Genomic DNA, 18,269 nt, shown 5'->3' on the forward strand with positions numbered 1-18,269 from the left:
TTACTGTACAGAAACACCTGGTGACAATGAAAGCCATAGAATTTCATTATCAACTTTAACTTTATAACCTTTCTCATTCTAATTGAAGGGTATTTTGCAGTCAATCTCTGATGGTCTGAGTTCTAAAGAACCCATTGTGGTTAGACAGTCAAATGAAATATTCTTGTGAAGCTTAGCTGAAGGTCAATCTAGAAGATCATTTTAATAATTTAAGACAAGAAATATCCTTAAAAATGTTGCTAGAAGATTGGATTTATTTTGTAACAGAAACTTTATTTGAATATATTCATTGTTACCTGTTAATGTCCTAATGAGATAATGAGCTACACAGAAGCATGTAATGGAAAAAGCTCCTTTGACATTTAAAGCCAGGACTTTAATAGACCATGTTACACTGTGCAATCCAGAACTTTAACAGAACAACAACAACAACAAGATTTCATTTATAGAGCGCCTTTCACATCGGGAGGATGTCCCAAGGCGCTGGACAGTTGGGTCGGAACCCGAGCAGGGGGGAATGGTCAGGGGGAGGGAAGGGAGGGAGTGAGGAGGCTGGAGGGGAGCTGAAGGCACGGTCGAAGAGAAAGGTCTTGAGACCGACCTTGAAGGAGGAAAGGGAGGAGGCGGCGAAGGTACTGGGGGATGGAGTTCCAGAGCCTAGGGGCTGAAAGGCTGAAAGCCCGGCCACCGATTACAGGGCAGTTAGGGCGGGGGTTGTGGAGCAGACTGGAGCCAGAGGAACGGAGGGTACGGGCAGGTAAGTAGGGGGATAGTAGATCGGAGAGGTAGGAGGGAGCAAGGCCATACATGGCCTTGAAGGTGAGGATGAGGATGGGGGATGGGGAGCCAGTGGAGGCGAGCGAGGGTGGGAGTGATGTGGTCGCGAAGCCTGGTGCGGGACAGTACACGAGCTGCAGAGTTTTGAATGACCTGCAGCTTGTGGAGGGAGGTGCCGGGAAGGCCGGCGAGGAGAGAGTTCCCATAGTCCAGCCTTGAGGTGATAAACATGTCAGTCAGTCAAACCAATCCTTTCACAGGCCATATTACAGAACACAAATCAGTTATTTGATAGACCACCAAGTACCCTATCAAGGAATGTATCGATATATCAAATGCTCATTCATTCTCCCAACACCAGGATCAGAGTACTCCAGGCATTAAATTGTGAATAAACAAGAAATAAGATGAACACTAAGACATATCATCCATTTTCAACCTGTCTGATGTATCTTTCGTTATTTGTAGAATAAGTAATGCAATTACTTCATTGAATACTTTGGACTTGCATTCTCAGATGTACAGCTTTAATAAACACTTTATTGATTTATATATTCTGTAAAACTATTTGAATTTGCATACAACTTGCTTTTTTGTGACTCAATAAACTATTGGAATTTAGAAAGTGTAAAAACATTATAAGGATCAAGATAATTGTATGTTTGATAGAAAAAATAAAATAAGACAAGACAAACAGGAGGCAGCTTTGGATGAGATAGTAATAACAATCCCTGCATTTGATATAGCAACTTATCACATTGTTGAGACATCTCAAAGTCCTTCACAGGATATGCTGTAAAGTGGATTGACTGTGTATTTTGTTGGCAAAATGCAGCAGCCAGTTGTGCACAGCAATGTCCCACAAACAGCCATGGAAGTGAGTGACCAATTTTATTTGTGGGGAATTGTTGGCCAGGAGATATCCATCAAATTAAAATGGTCTGTTTTTCTTACCGCTCTGCATATGAGAAATGCCAAAGGTCAGTCGGTATCTGCACCAAATCTTTATGTCATTCTAAGTTTACAAAGCTGTTGCCTTAACTAAGAAATCAAATCAGAATAAGAATTTCCACAACAAAGAGTCTGGAGCACCAAAAATATGAGCCCAAGTAATTCTTATTCATTCCAGTTCCTTTACAGAAGCAGTTGAGTGACATTTTCAAGGTCTCCATTGCATTCTTTCAAAAGAGTTTCAAGCACGTCTTTTTCATAGTGAGGAAAGGAGGCCTGCAGCTTCATCAAACTCCACTGGTAGTCTTCATCTGTGGCATAGAGACAGTAACGTATTATTGTCACAATTCGAATATTTCCATGGTATACCTTGCAACTGCAAGTCAATTGGTTTTAATGTCAGTTGTTATTGATCACCAAGGAATATGAATACCTGGGCTGGCTGTCGCAATTAGCATCATGAAATCATAGAATTATACATCAAGGAAAGAGGCCATTCCGCCTCTTTCATATCCGTTTCGTATTTTGAAAGAGCTGTCCAAATTAATCCCATTTCCCCGCGCTCTCCCCATAGCCCTGCAAATTTGTCCTCCTCACATATCTATCTATAGAATTATTATTCTGTAAATTAGTCTTGATTTTTATTTGAAACTAAAAGCTTTGTCTCCTAATTCAAATTTGCCCCTAAATTTTCAATTAATTCACTGCTCATCTTATTGTTGTTCGTGTGATATGGCATGGAAATAGGCTATGCCAGACGAGCACCATTTCTAATCAATACTTTTTGTAAAGCTCTTCAAGACATTTGTTTTTACATGAAAGCCACTACATAAATCCAAGGTACAAAATACGCAGTCACTACATTTTAAAATCCTGTGAAGCACTTTGAGACATTTTGACAATGTCATAAGTTGCTATCTCAGTAGCTCAGTGGTTAGAGCACTCGCTTTGCAAGCGAGAGACCTGGGTTCAATTCCAGGCAGGGCGAAACCTTAGGCAAGTTTTCTTACTCCACATGCCTAATAATAATCCCTCCAAAGAAAACAATAATAAATTGGTCATTTTTAATCTACGACTTTTTGTGGGACACTGCTGTGCGCAATTGGCTGCCATGTTTCGCCCACAAATATACGGTCAATTCACTTTACAGTATATTCTGTGAAGTGCTTTGAGACGTCTAGAAGATGCAAGGATTATTATTATTATCTCAAATGCAAAGATTACTGATTATGACAGTGGAGCGCAAACTATACTTGGATTCCTGTTTTCAGGATTCAACCACACTCAAATCATATTTGGCAAAGTTGCAACCAATCAATTTCCCTCATAGCAATACTCGATACAGGATTTTTGATCATTATCTTTCCTGTCAATTATTATTACCATGACTACACAGCAAGTCATATTATGTTTCTATCATCACTCAAAGTGGTGGCTTGCAGATTCCAAGTGATGCATGAATGTTTACAAATCTTTCCTTGTTGTAGCTTTTGCCTCGGATTCCAGGCTAGCAGTTTTAGGCTGTCCGTACAGGGGCCCTTCTGAAACCTCTGAGACTCTCGGGACAACTCATGTTGGATTTAATTTGTGCTTTATTCAATTCTCAACGCTGACATTCTCTCCAGTTGTCAATGTAGACCACTAATTACAAATTGACATTTTTAGCTTCCTTATCAGGACAGTTGCTAGGTGTACAAGCTCCCAGTATCAAGTATCAAAGCCTACACTTCTCTTGTGGGATGTGGCTGGCCTCAGCAGAGATAAGAATATAGTTTTAATTGTACCTCAAAATGTGACTATGTACAGAGCCAAATTTATAAATAACACTGGAAAAACATTTTTTACTCTTTTACGAAAATGCAATCCATTGTAAATGCTTTCCAAGTCTACATGTTTTGACCTTGTAGAAGAGTTTGAAACATATTTACTGAAATAATAAATAGCTGTAAGTGATGGTGTTAAACTTATAATAATAATAGTATCTGAAATAGCACCGTTCACATTAGGAAGATGTCCAAAAGCCCTTTCAGGGATTTACTGTAACATGTAGTGACTATGTATTTTCTAGGCAAAACTAGCTGCTAATCCCACAAACAGCCAAGAACATGCTTAACAGCATCCAAACTGGGCTGAGAATTCCACAGACGTATATCACTGAGAAAGAAATGTGCCTGTGTATGGCATGAAATATGCACTCTCTCTGTGGAGGAGTGCACCCTTCTTACTTAATACCAGAGAGTATTAGGCACAGGCTGACAAGAGCCTAGGAGGAGGCTGGCTTGTGGTACTTCTGAAGTTTAACCAACTAAAACTGCGTAGCTTGCCATTGAATAAGGAAAGGCTGCAGGCAGCAAACAAAAGTCACACATAGGGAAGAAGAAACCACCGGATGTGGGATTTTGCACCATTCTTTTCATGCTGGGATCAGTGCCTTGAATTAAGTGAAAACTGGCTTGAACTAATTATTTTGCAAGGTAAACACAACGTGAAAGTAACTTACCTTCAGTACTATTAACACAGTATGTCTGATCCTCCCAATCACTGTACAAGTTATGTGCAACCTCAGGCCTCAGTGTGGTATCATGTTCAGACAAATCATTGTTGGCAGGTAATCCGAGTGAGGAGCTGGGGGAATTCTCACCCATTTGGCTCCTCATTTCCAACTTGTCCAGAAAAGTGTTGTTTTTCCTCCGGAGGAGAAAATAATTGCACAAAAAATAAGGCAAAACAACAGTGTCTGTCATCAGCGCTAATCATGGCTTCTAAAGTTTTGTTTATACAGCATGGAAAGCACAAGCTTAAAGTGTACTGGTTATAAATAACCACAAGGCATCCATTAATATTCTTTATTAAAATAGGTTTATGTACTGACTTACTTAACAAATATTTTTCATGGATCAAAAAAATTAGCTGTAAAAATACATGGAAACCAGGGAATCACCTGGCACAAGTTAACCACAAGATGAAACAAGATTATTTCGGAAGAAGAAGGCTCTTTGGCCCATCTGATTTCATCCTTCCAGAATATCCACTCTAATGTCCTCCCAATCACAGCATCAAGCTGCTTTTTAGATGAGTACTGTATCCTGGCCTCAAACACTCTTCCTGGCAATCTGTTCCAGTTATTAATTACTCTCTGAATAAAAAAAGACTTCTAGGTATCTCTCTTGAAATTGCCCTTTACAACTCTAAACCTGTTCCTCTTGTTCTACTGTCTTGATACATCCTAAGGTATTGAACTGGATTTATTTTTTCCAACCCATTTTATACACTTCTATGAGGTTCCCTCTGAGATGTCGTCTCTCAAGACTGAAGTTCCCTAGCTTGTCTAATCGTTGCTCATGGCTCATTCCTCTAACACTGGGGATCATCATCGCTGGTCTCCTTTCTGCACTGCCTCTTGAACCTGGACTATGTCACAGTGACCAGAATTGTATGCAGTACTCTAACTGCAGTCTGACCAGAGCACTATATAGCTTGACTTTCTACATTGAGGTTAAAATAGCTGGAAAAGGCAGCATAAATGTTGTGAGTGCCAGGAACAGAACTACTTGGATGCATCCCATGTAGAGAACCCCATGTAAGTCACACAGACTCGTGAGAACTCAGCTCTGACCCTAGACTGCCTCAGAGCAGAGTTCTTACAAGTCGGTATATCATACATGTAGTATGATATACTGAATGCAAATCATTTTACACCCAACACACTTTTTTAATGTTTGAGCGCTTTTCCTGCCTCGCCACTGCAAATGTTGGAGACAATTTAATTTTCTCAACGTATATGAATCCCTACCTCCTGTGGTCTTCTTTAAGTTGTTTTTGTCTTTCTTCTTCCATCTCAGACTCCTTTCCTTCCAGGAGATCATTCTTGGAAATAAAAGTAAATCTAATGTCAGTACTGCAATGCACTGTAATTCACTCACAATCGTATTCAATCAAATCTGTTTGAACAGGTGATAAAAGGGAATGTAAGATGCCAAAAATACCATTTCATTATTAACATTATTTTATTGCACCATCAATTCCACATGGACGGGAACAACAGGAAAGGGAGAAATATAAATAACGAAAAAGAAGAAATAAAACAAAGGTTAAAAAAAAATAATAATAAAGAATAAAGAAAAATAAAGAAAGATCTCTAATCTTTTTTAGTCAATTATCTCAAGGTTTTTAGTGGCACCTTGCTGGTTGGTGCCATTAAATTATAGTCATTATCATTATAATGACTATAGTCATTATTTAAACATGAAGAAATAAGAAAATATACGGGGAAAGTACAAAATAATGGTTCTCAACAAGAAGGTACAGGAATAGCAGTGATTCAGTGTCATAGTAGAGCAGTTTCGCCTAGTGTCATTATTTGTCCCTCATTCAAATTCACCAGAAGAGATTAAAATTGTCCATTCTCCTGATTGCCATTTGTGGAGTGTTGTGACAGCAGATTAGCTACTGCATCTGTTTGCCCGTGTAACAAAAGTCACTGCACTTTAAAGTAACTCATGTTGTAAGACAATTTGATCGGAACAGGAGCTATGTCAAATTCTCCCTTCCTTGCTGCTTTCTTTCGCCCACTAGTGGCTAATTTAAGAATATCATTGTCAAAACTAAGCTGTACTGGCAGAGATAGTCTGCACGCTTCATATAGCTAGGGGACGTTTCCTCCCAATACAGATGTTCAGAATAACTAAATGAGAAAGCATTTCAGCAACTAAAAACGTAAGGCCGATCGCTTATCTATAGATGTTGAATCTCAGTTTGTGGCAACCGTTTGGTCATTGGCTCCATGGCTGTTTGTGGGACATTGCTGTGCGCCACTGGTTGTCACTTATCGCTCACAAAATACACAGTCAATCTACTTTAAATTCATCCGACATGATAAGGTGCTGTATAAAATGCAAGGATTATTATTATTCTTTCTGCAGTTCTTACCCATGAAGCAGATGGCTGTGGAGAGCTGTAAGTTGGATATGAATTTGCGGAATATCTGTTTGGGTCCATCCTCTGAAAGAACTGCTGGTTGGTGCTGCAAAGACATTAGACAATGGAGGTGAAAACTATTACTTCAATAGTCACATACAAAAAACACAAGCAACTCAGTCACTGGGCAAACTCCCATTATACAATAGCCTAGAAATGCACAGGACTGGAAATGGACATTGCAATCCATCTGGTCAGGACCAAAGGAAAATATCTTTCATGAACCCTCAATCAATTTTTGGTCAAATAGCTACTTAATAGCTTGGTAAAACATTGGTCAAATAGCGCTCCAGGGGGCTACCTCATGTGAAGGGTGCTATATAAATGCAAATTGTTGCTGTTGTTAATTCTGTCTTGAATTGGCTGAAATAATTTGTCCTTTCAAGATTTTTGTTCTTTAATCTTCTTTAATTCTTCAAAGCCCCTCACATGAGATCCTAGATTAAGCAGTTGGTGTTGAGTAAACCTAATACGTGGCATTGGACTTCAATCTCTAGAATGTCAAGGAGGCTGGCACGTTACATGCTGTTCTGTAAAGGTGCTCCCACTACGCTGAAGACAGATGTCCTTTGAATAACCGGTGAGGAGATCCTGAGGCTTAGGATGGGAGTTACAGAAACGTGTTGCCTGGAGTCTGGATTCATGAACACTTGGGCTTGGTATGTACCTTTACTGGTATACAAAGAAGTAAGTAGCTGCTAATCAAGCCCTGCATCTCCAAGTGGTGCAACCATCGTTCTATATGTGGGAGTTGTGGACAACAGCACGGTGACAATACTCTTTCAATATTCTTGTGGGATGCTGCGCACGCAGAACATGAAGAAATGACATTAGATTACAAACTTACTGATAGTGGCTTGTTTGTAGCTGAGCTTTCCTCTGCTCTTCCTGCTGCCTCCTGGTTTCTTCAAGTTTATTAGCCTTTTCCCTCTGAATCGCTTTCATTTTCTGGAGATCAGCTTCTTCCTGTTCTCTCCTTTTTCTGTCATATTCTTCTTTCTTAGCCTGGTAAAACAAGTGTAGGAAGTCAAACTGCATCTGGCTGAAGTACACATATGGCACCTTTAACAAGTTCTCCAAATGTGACATTGCTTCAGGTTTACTTCCCATTAAATGAGTTCCCATTTCTGACTGCATCGACGAGGATTTCTAGAACCAAACTGCTTGAGTGGAATATTGGATATACAAAGCAATTTACAATACGATTTATGTTTATACAGCAACATTTTCGCCGACAAAATATACAGTCAATTCACTTTACAATATATTCTGTGAAGTGCTCTGAGACGTCTGGAAGACGTGATAAGCCGCTATATCAAATGAAAAGATTATTATTATTACTTTACATCATGCTTTCTGCCTCCATGCCCGGTGGATGCGGAGGTGCTGGCGAGCAGTGATGCCCTCAGGGGCAGACTGACTGAGTTTGCTTCCCTATAGATGATGAATCTTAGTTCGTGGACTCTGTGTTTTTCTGTCTGCAGTTCTTACCCATGAAGCAGATGGCTGTGGAGAGCTGTAAGTTGGATATGAATTTGCGGAATATCTGTTTGGGTCCATCCTCTGAAAGAACTGCTGGTTGGTGCTGCAAAGACATTAGACAATGGAGGTGAAAACTATTACTTCAATAGTCACATACAAAAAACACAAGCAACTCAGTCACTGGGCAAACTCCCATTATACAATAGCCTAGAAATGCACAGGACTGGAAATGGACATTGCAATCCATCTGGTCAGGACCAAAGGAAAATATCTTTCATGAACCCTCAATCAATTTTTGGTCAAATAGCTACTTAATAGCTTGGTAAAACATTGGTCAAATAGCGCTCCAGGGGGCTACCTCATGTGAAGGGTGCTATATAAATGCAAATTGTTGCTGTTGTTAATTCTGTCTTGAATTGGCTGAAATAATTTGTCCTTTCAAGATTTTTGTTCTTTAATCTTCTTTAATTCTTCAAAGCCCCTCACATGAGATCCTAGATTAAGCAGTTGGTGTTGAGTAAACCTAATACGTGGCATTGGACTTCAATCTCTAGAATGTCAAGGAGGCTGGCACGTTACATGCTGTTCTGTAAAGGTGCTCCCACTACGCTGAAGACAGATGTCCTTTGAATAACCGGTGAGGAGATCCTGAGGCTTAGGATGGGAGTTACAGAAACGTGTTGCCTGGAGTCTGGATTCATGAACACTTGGGCTTGGTATGTACCTTTACTGGTATACAAAGAAGTAAGTAGCTGCTAATCAAGCCCTGCATCTCCAAGTGGTGCAACCATCGTTCTATATGTGGGAGTTGTGGACAACAGCACGGTGACAATACTCTTTCAATATTCTTGTGGGATGCTGCGCACGCAGAACATGAAGAAATGACATTCGTATGATTATTAAATGATTATTCTTAGATTATTCTCTAGATTACAAACTTACTGATAGTGGCTTGTTTGTAGCTGAGCTTTCCTCTGCTCTTCCTGCTGCCTCCTGGTTTCTTCAAGTTTATTAGCCTTTTCCCTCTGAATCGCTTTCATTTTCTGGAGATCAGCTTCTTCCTGTTCTCTCCTTTTTCTGTCATATTCTTCTTTCTTAGCCTGGTAAAACAAGTGTAGGAAGTCAAACTGCATCTGGCTGAAGTACACATATGGCACCTTTAACAAGTTCTCCAAATGTGACATTGCTTCAGGTTTACTTCCCATTAAATGAGTTCCCATTTCTGACTGCATCGACGAGGATTTCTAGAACCAAACTGCTTGAGTGGAATATTGGATATACAAAGCAATTTACAATACGATTTATGTTTATACAGCAACATTTTCGCCGACAAAATATACAGTCAATTCACTTTACAATATATTCTGTGAAGTGCTCTGAGACGTCTGGAAGACGTGATAAGCCGCTATATCAAATGAAAAGATTATTATTATTACTTTACATCATGCTTTCTGCCTCCATGCCCGGTGGATGCGGAGGTGCTGGCGAGCAGTGATGCCCTCAGGGGCAGACTGACTGAGTTTGCTTCCCTATAGATGATGAATCTTAGTTCGTGGACTCTGTGTTTTTCTGTCTGCAGTTCTTACCCATGAAGCAGATGGCTGTGGGGAGCTGTAAGTTGGATATGAATTTGCAGAATATCTGTTTGGGTCCATCCTCTGAAAGAACTGCTGGTTGGTGCTGCAAAGACATTAGACAATGGAGGTGAAAACTATTACTTCAATAGTCACATACAAACAACACAAGCAACTCAGTCACTGGGCAAACTCCCATTATACAATAGCCTAGAAATGCACAGGACTGGAAATGGACATTGCAATCCATCTGGCCAGGACCAAAGGAAAATATCTTTCATGAACCCTCAATCAATTTTTGGTCGAATAGCTACTTAATAGCTTGGTAAAACTTTGGTCAAATAGCGCTCCAGGGGGCTACCTCATGTGAAGGGTGCTATATAAATGCAAATTGTTGCTGTTGTTAATTCTGTCTTGAATTGGCTGAAATAATTTTCCTTTCAAGATTTTTGTTATTTAATTCTTCAAAACCCCACACGAGATCCTGGATTAAACAGTTGGTGTTGGGTAAACCTGATACGTGGCATTGGACTTCAAACTCTAGAACATCAAGGAGGCTGGCACGTTACATGCTGTTCTGTAAAGGTCCTCCCACTACACTGAATACAGATGTCCTTTGAATAGCCGATGAGGAGAGCCTGAGGCTTGGGATGAGAGCTACAGAAACGTGTTGTCTGGGGTCTGGATTCATGAACACACATTTATATATTGAGGGCTTGGTATGTACCTTAACTGGTACACAGAGAGGTAAGTAGCTGCTAATCAAGCCCTGCATCTCCAAGTGGTGCAACCATCGTTCTATGTGTGAGATTTGTGGGCAACAGCACGGTGACAATGTTCTCTCAATATTCTTGTGGGATACTGTGCATACAGAACATGAAGAAATGACATTCGTATGATTATTAAATGATTATTCTTAGATTATTCTCTAGATTATAAACTTACTGATAGTGGTTTGTTTGTAGCTGAGCTTTCCTCTGCTCTTGTTGCTGTCTCCTGGTTTCTTCAAGTTTATTAGCCTTTTCCCTCTGAATCGCTTTCATTTTCTGGAGTTCAGCTTCTTCCTGTTCTCTCTTCTTCCTGTCATATTCTTCTTTCTTAGCCTGGTAAAACAAGTGTAGGAAGTCAAATTACGCAATACAAATGTAATTTGTTGTTGTTATTGTTGCTTCTGGCTGAAGCACACATGTGGTATCTTTAACAAGCAAGTAAGTGTCAGTTCCACACCCCTATAAGTGAACATGGGTTATTCGCTATAATGGGTTTCTACTGTCATTTCTGCTCCAAATCCCTCTTCATGAGCTGAGGAAAGTTTACTGTGCAATGTTTAGTGTTAGTTTTTAATGTTGTTAAAGAGGTGGTCAGGCGGTTGACTCTATTCTTATTAAAAACATCCCCTTAAAGTTCACTGGACCACTCAAGAGATTGTTAAAGGATATGTTGAGCAGAGGGTGAATCAACGTGCATCACGAAGAGTTAAAAATCCTTGCATTTGATCATTTATACAGCAAGAGTAAAACCATCTCCAGCATGATTTGTCGTGAGTTCATGAGTCTTATGTCGGATTTATATGGGGAGGTGGTTGTCATGGCAATTTTGTCCAAACAGTGCTTTTGACTACATTTATTATCTTGAGTACTGATTTTCCCCACCATTTATATCCGTGGAACCTAAATTGTTTACAAGCACCAGCAATTTTCCTCATCCAGAACATCTTTGATTTTTACCTTGATTTGCCCATGGTGACTGTTGGAGCAGAATCAATTGGAGCATTTAAAAGGGAATCAGATAAGCATATGTTGTGGAGGTGTAGAGTATGGGAAAGAAAAGGGAATTGGGATTAGGATAGATGGCTTCATTGGAGGAGCAGACACTAACATGAATATAATGGTTGAACAAACTCCAATTGTGCCATAAATTTCTATGTTTTTTCACTAGTCACCAGTCAAATAATGTGCTTTATTTCATATTAGGTGATATGCCTTATGTGTAATGAAGAAAAAATATCTAATCTTGGGTTTTGTTGAGAACATAGCTAAGGGGCAACCACTAAAATATCATTAAGAAGTCATTAAAGCAGCCTTTTAACATGCAGTCAATCTTTAAGAAAACGTCTTAGAAAAATGTGGATAAGCTGTGAATTCACTGCTGCATGGTGTATATAGAAAGCAGATAATGATGAGGAATCTAAACTAACCAGGAGAGTGAAAGGGGGCGTTAGGAAGATTTTTTTCTCCCAGAAGGTATCTATTGAAGCAGAATCGATTGGGGGGCATTTAAAAGGGAATTGGGATCAGGACAGATTGCTTCATTGGAGGAGCAGACACTTAATTAATACAGTTGATTGAATAACTTTCTACTGTGCCATAAATTTCTTTGGTTCTATGGTCTCCTTAATATTAAAAAATATTGCCTTAAAATTTCTTGGGGTTTCAGTCATTTTTAAAGGGACTAATGTTGAATGAAGGCCAAATTTATACTATGAAGTATAATATCTGGATACTAACTCTCTGCTGATACTTAGACAGTTGTTGTTTCCTTTGCTGTTGTTGCCTTGCTTCAGTCTGTGAAATGGATCCACCTTAAAGAAAGAATATGAGTTACTAAAGATTAGGTACTTGGAAGGAGTAAGGAAGATAACATAACCTGAGATGGTGTGAAATTATAAAGCCATTCTTTGTGCTGCACAAATAAAATATTCAATCCCATGATCACCTTACTTTGAGTGCTTTTGTTTGGAGAGTAATTTATCGTCTGTCCTACCGTCCTCTCTAGCCAGATAGAACGCTTGGCTTTTGAAGCTATTAAAGCATAAACAGTTCAAGGTGTAGCTATGCAGCACTATTTGCATACGTGGTGCTGGTCTTGTGAACCATTTGTCATCGGGAGGTTTAGAGAATGCAAAGTACGCAGTATAAATACAGTCAACATGTGGTAGTTGTCATTGTAAAGCACTCTGAAACGTTATGTTACATGAAGGGAGCTATATAAATGAAAGTTGTTGTCAGTGAATCATACCTAGCTCTATGGGAGTCAGGTTGATTGGCCCATATCTGTGTTCTTCCTTCCATTTTTCCAGATCTTCCAGTTCTTTGTTTGCAGCTATTAAATAAAAACAGTGACTATTAAGTGTAGTACAGAACGAATATACTAAAAAAATGTATGTAACATCTAGCACCCAGGTCCAGATACAGATTACTAGCTGAGTAATGTGGGACGACTGCTGTCGAAGGTGGAGAGAGCATGTGTTCCTCCAGGTGGAGTGGAATACACTGGGTTTGCCCTGACAGCTTTGGCAAGACAGTGTAATTCTCTATTCTCTATGGTAACAAAATTTTCCTTCTAGCTCCACCCGAGACAAAAGCCTATTGCTACTATTAACATCAACTCACATCCTAGATTGTCATAATTTGCTTGGAGCTCTACCCAATTGATATAAATATTCAATCATTTAGGGAAGAAAAGCTCACACTGCTTGTTGAATGGTGTATCATTCTTGAAGGTAAAATGTCAGATTGGAAGTCTCCAGGCTCTGACACACTGAACGATGTATTACACTGTCTTGCCAAAGCTGTCAGGGCAAACCCAGCGTACTCCACTCCACCTGGAGGAACACATGCTCTCTCCACCTTCACCAGTTCGGAGCCTTCAGCATTCTGAGAACCATGTCCTGCTCTTAAGAGGAACCTTTCTTTTTCTTTTAAAGAACTTTTAAAATGCCGTTCTTTTAAAGAACAGCATGTTAGCGTTCATTGGAAAAGGTTTAAAGTACAAGAGTAAGGAAGTCTTGCTGCAACTGTATAGGGCCTTGGTGAGACCGCACCTAGAGTATTGTGTGCAGTTTTGGTCTCCTTATTTAAAAAAGGACATACTTGCCCTAGAGGGGGTGCAGCATAGATTCACTGGGTTAGTTCCTGGGATGAGGCGACTGACCTATGAGGATAGGCTGAATAAACTAGGGCTATATTCTCTAGATTACAGAAGAATTAGGTGAGATCTTAATGAAACATATAAGATTCTTAAAGGGCTGGATAAAGTAGGCACTGTAGACACTGTTTCCATTGGTAGGAGAATCTATAACCAGGGGTCACAGTCTTAAAATTAAGGGTCAGCCTTTTAGAACAGAGTTGAGGAAACATTTCTTCACTCAGAGGGTAGTGAATTTATGGAATTCACTACCCCAGAAGGCTGTAGATGCTCAGTCCTTGAACATCTTCAAGGCCGAGACTGATATATTTTAAAAAATAGAGGGATTAGGGGATATGGGGATAGGGCAGGTAATTAGAGTTAGGTCAGAAGATCAGCCACGATCTTATCGAATGGCGGGGCAGGCTCGAGGGGCCGAATAGCCTACTCCTGCTCCTAATTCTTATGTTCTTATGTTCTTATGAACTGCTTCATGAAAATACCGAGTTGCCCGACCCTGGCTTGTGCTGATGGATAAGTTGAAATTGTTACGATAAAATTGGCATGTTTCCATCATTGATTATTACACTTCATTGGTTGGCACATGTCTCACCACTACTGACCTTACTGGGCTGCATTTTTTATGCATAAACAATAGACTTGATCACATTTGGAATACAACTTTGTCAATTACTCTATTGCGGATTTTTGGTTTGTTGAGAGACCAACTTTTCAAACCTGTTGTCATACAATTAAAACTGTACTTTAAAAAAAGCTTGCCCTTATACAGTGGGGACCATAAAAAAAGGAAGGTTTAAAATACCTTACTTTAAAAAGACCTTGTTTTAAGAAAAAGCAAAAATGTCATTAAAAATGATATGATATGGTGGATTATGTAGAGAAAAGGTAACGTTCAGTTTAAACCAAAGAGAAAGAATAGGAGCAAACAAAATGCAGCCAGACAAACAAAGGAAAAATGTTTAAAAAAATGTTTATTTAAATGTTGTTTTGAGATTCATTTGGAAGTAATTGTAATTTCATCTTTGAAACTTTCTTACACTAGCATTGGCTTTGTTAATAGATTTCTTAATGAGAAATGAATAATAATAATGAACATGAAACATGTTGTATGTTTTGAATTTGTGAAACCTTGAATGTGCTGTTTAAGAAATTCGTTACATTTTTTAATTAAAAAATTTGTTCAGAAATATTGATTTGAAAATTAAACCCCAATGCCACGTTAATAAGGCTACTACCATAAAATTAAAATTGTTTTCAACATGAGCTGAATATGTAGCGAGATGGACGTTCCTCAGAACTGCTGGCAGTGCAAGGATTAAAGCAGTGTATTACTTTTGAACAACTGAGTGGGAACTCAGTCTACCATAATCCTGTGTCATTACCACATAGGTTTGTAAAAACAGCGAAAACAACATAGACAGAGCAATCCATTCAACATCTCTCCCAAAACATAAAAGCATGCCATCCAAATATATCTTTTTCATCCACAATTTCGCCCACAAAATACAGTCAGTTCACGTTATAGTATATTCTGTAAATATACTTTAAGAAGTCTTGAAAACGTGATAAGAAGCTATATCAAATGCAAGGATTATTATTATTATTATTATTCTCTTCGTATTCCATTAGCATTTTCATGTTTAAATACTTACTTGCCTGTAGTTTATCTCTCCTGCTCTGATTTGGTGCAGTTATTGAATATCCTCCCACACTGTAATTTGAAAAGATCAAAATAACTCATTTCACTTCTGTGAATAGCAGCAATGCCACAATTATAAACAATGTTGCCAATTACTGTCAACTCACTTGGATATAAACACAAATAAATGTTAAAAATGTAAATTAACATGGTTTCAAGAAACAGGGGCTACCTTATTCAAAGTTTTTTATATAAAAATCCTTTAAAAAACAATGCTAACATGTCAACACAGGGGGCCATTGAGCTTGCGCTATGTTAGTTACCTACACGTTCCTATTGTCTCTGCTTCATTCCCATACACTTTTTCTCTTTATTCTTCAACAAGAATAAGTATAGATATAAGCTGACTAATGGGCCGTTTTATTATGCATTTCAGATGTGTTTCAGTTTCCATAGATGAGCAATAGAGTAAGTGAGTAGATTATTTTTATGATTTTTATTTATTGGGAAAGAATGATTTTCGTATCATTGTTCTGAGTGTATATTGTCACTAAGCTCTTTGTTTCAAGCACATTAAGTACAATTTTAACATTTTCTAGGCTTATTTCCCTCCCCTCTTGAGATACTATTAACACTACGGTGCGGAGAGCAGAGTGATGATTTGCTACATGCCTCATGTCACATGTGTCTTGGGTAAGTCTCAACAGCTGGAGTCTGGAATCAGGAAATACAGTAGAGAGAATGATACTAATAACATTTGTATTTGATATTGTATCAAAATGTCTCAAAGCGCTTCACAGGGATTTTTCCTCTCTCTCAGAGCCTGCACTTTTCTATCTCTGAGTCTCTCTTAACTTTATATCTTTTTCTCTTACCTTTACAACATCTCTGCTTTTAACCCTAAACTGTACACTAAAGTACAAAGACTTGTCTTTGTGATTGGCAAAACAGATCCCCCTAGAACATACACTGGAAGTTGCCAGGATCACATAGCTGGAATCTGAGAAATTCTGAACATCTTCATACATACACAATTTTTGCTGGTATCTCAGGTTTGCGTCCAAATGTTCACATTGGAACCTCATCCAAACAAGCAGACATGCAGCTCAATGATGCTCTACTATAAAGCCGGCGCCTTAAAATCCCAATCAAAACAATTAAAGCTGAGATCCTAATGATGTGGAATGCTGCAGGGACACAAATACAATTTTATATTTACAGTAAATTCCTGATAACTCGACCCTAACTTAACTTGTCACTACCACTTAAGTCATCGTGCTGTCAATATCTGTAACACTGTTATAAAGTGCCTCCCTAGACACGAGTTTGAGGTTGTGGGACACCTCTGGCTTTGGCCGGAGTCCTACACATGGGTACAACTAACAGGAAGCCAATGGGTCAGCCATGGCTGCTCTCACCAATGTTTCTAGCACCAGAAACGCTCACGATTGGAGCAGGTGTCTTCCTGCTTCCAAAGACAGAAGTGGTATCAGCAGTAACCTGACGACCTGGAAGCGAGATCTCCGGCTTTATTTTTCTCAAACCTGTTAGAACACGGGGTCTAATTTTAAGTACCCAAGACACTGGGGTGGGGGGATGGGTTGGGGTAAATTACAGTTGCAGTCAATACAGTGTATGAGATAAAGTGTGTCAATATAAATGCTCACACAGGACCATAGCAGGAGAAGGCAAGATTAAAAAGAACTGTTGAGTTTCAATAATACTGCATTAATGTCAAAGTAAGAAATGAAAGCAATTCAAAGGAGAATAAGCGTGGATAATTGAAGATTTTCATCTTCATCCTAACTTGCCCATGAAAGGTACAGTACATTTATCACATTTATGTAACAGGATTAGCAGCCACCACCATGGATATCTAGAATGGTGTAAAACACAGGGTATATTCTACTAAATACACTGATACACTATATCCTTACTTAGTGCATAATATCCTGACTGTTAAACAACATGATTGGATTACAATAATGGTTGGCCTTGTAAGTGTTCTCATTTTAGTTGCAGAGACTTTATTTGTATTTAGTTACTTCCCCTTCTTGTGATCAACTTTTTTGTCTTTTTTTTTGTGAAAGGATCATTTTCGTTTGGCATTCTTACGATGAACAATATTTATTTAATAACGTTTTGCTGTTATTTGGTACTATTCTTCTTCTGCTTCCTCTTCTTTAGCTCTTTCTGCCCCAGAATCAATAGATGGGTTCAATCTAGGAACACAAGAGTAATAAGAGTAACGTTCACACTTGGGATTTCCATGTATATATAAGGCTGAACTCGCTCCTGAAACACTTCCCCAACGAACCCACTATATTCTAGGAATCGAAACTGATAGTAACTTAATGTCACAGACCTTAAGTAGGTTAGTATCGGCTGGGCGTGTTTGCATGTCATTTTCTCGTGTTTTATCTTCTCATGTCGTCCTAAGAACATGCATTGCATACATGCACACACATGTACACATGTACACATGCATACAATCGTCAATAAAGGTGATGTCTCCTGCAAAATGCAATAGGAATGCAAAGTGGAAAGATACGAAGGGCTTAATTATCCCCATGCACTGCCCTGGTCCTGACACTCTTTTTTTTTGAAAAAAAAGTCACCTCCACGTACAATTCAGCCATCAATAATATTGGGACAAAAGTTCTGTGCTTACTGTTGCGGTTGGGCTCCAGGTGTTGGGGGTGTTCCCGTGCCCTGACCTTGGCTGAGCTCGTCCACTTCATCTCGTTGCTCCCTTGGATGCCTCTGGTGATGCTCTGGATTCATGGGGTTGTTAGTGAATCTCCGATTCATTCCCTCCACTGTAGGACCTGACTCTGTTGCTGACTTTGTGGAGTTGTGTGACCAGTCAGGTCCCTCCCAAGTCACTAAGGTACTCTCTCTCTCTCTCTCTCCGTCTGTGAGTGATGTGGCAAATATGTGAC

General features: G+C 39.2%; 1 protein-coding gene across 2 annotated transcripts; it reads right to left on the reverse strand.

Moving 5' to 3' along the window:
* Nucleotides 1–1,676: 1,676 nt before the first annotated feature.
* epsti1 (epithelial stromal interaction 1) lies at nt 1,677–18,269 on the reverse strand. 2 transcript variants are annotated; one of them, XM_007907179.2, is made up of 13 exons: nt 17,999–18,269; nt 15,341–15,399; nt 12,780–12,863; nt 12,269–12,342; nt 10,707–10,864; nt 9,774–9,867; nt 9,130–9,287; nt 8,197–8,290; nt 7,553–7,710; nt 6,658–6,751; nt 5,522–5,595; nt 4,229–4,416; nt 1,677–2,039 (listed from the first exon to the last, which is right to left on the reverse strand). In XM_007907179.2, the coding sequence occupies exons 1-13, from the start codon at nt 18,136–18,138 to the stop codon at nt 1,912–1,914; spliced, it is 1,503 nt and encodes a 500-aa protein (XP_007905370.2). In that variant the 5' UTR covers nt 18,139–18,269; the 3' UTR covers nt 1,677–1,911. The 2 variants fall into 2 exon arrangements, with proteins under 2 accessions (XP_007905370.2, XP_042190667.1); XM_042334733.1 differs by lacking the exons at nt 9,774–9,867; nt 10,707–10,864.

The sequence above is a fragment of the Callorhinchus milii genome, unplaced genomic scaffold, assembly GCF_018977255.1.
Source record: "Callorhinchus milii isolate IMCB2004 unplaced genomic scaffold, IMCB_Cmil_1.0 Scaffold4, whole genome shotgun sequence".
Lineage (NCBI taxonomy): Eukaryota > Metazoa > Chordata > Chondrichthyes > Chimaeriformes > Callorhinchidae > Callorhinchus > Callorhinchus milii.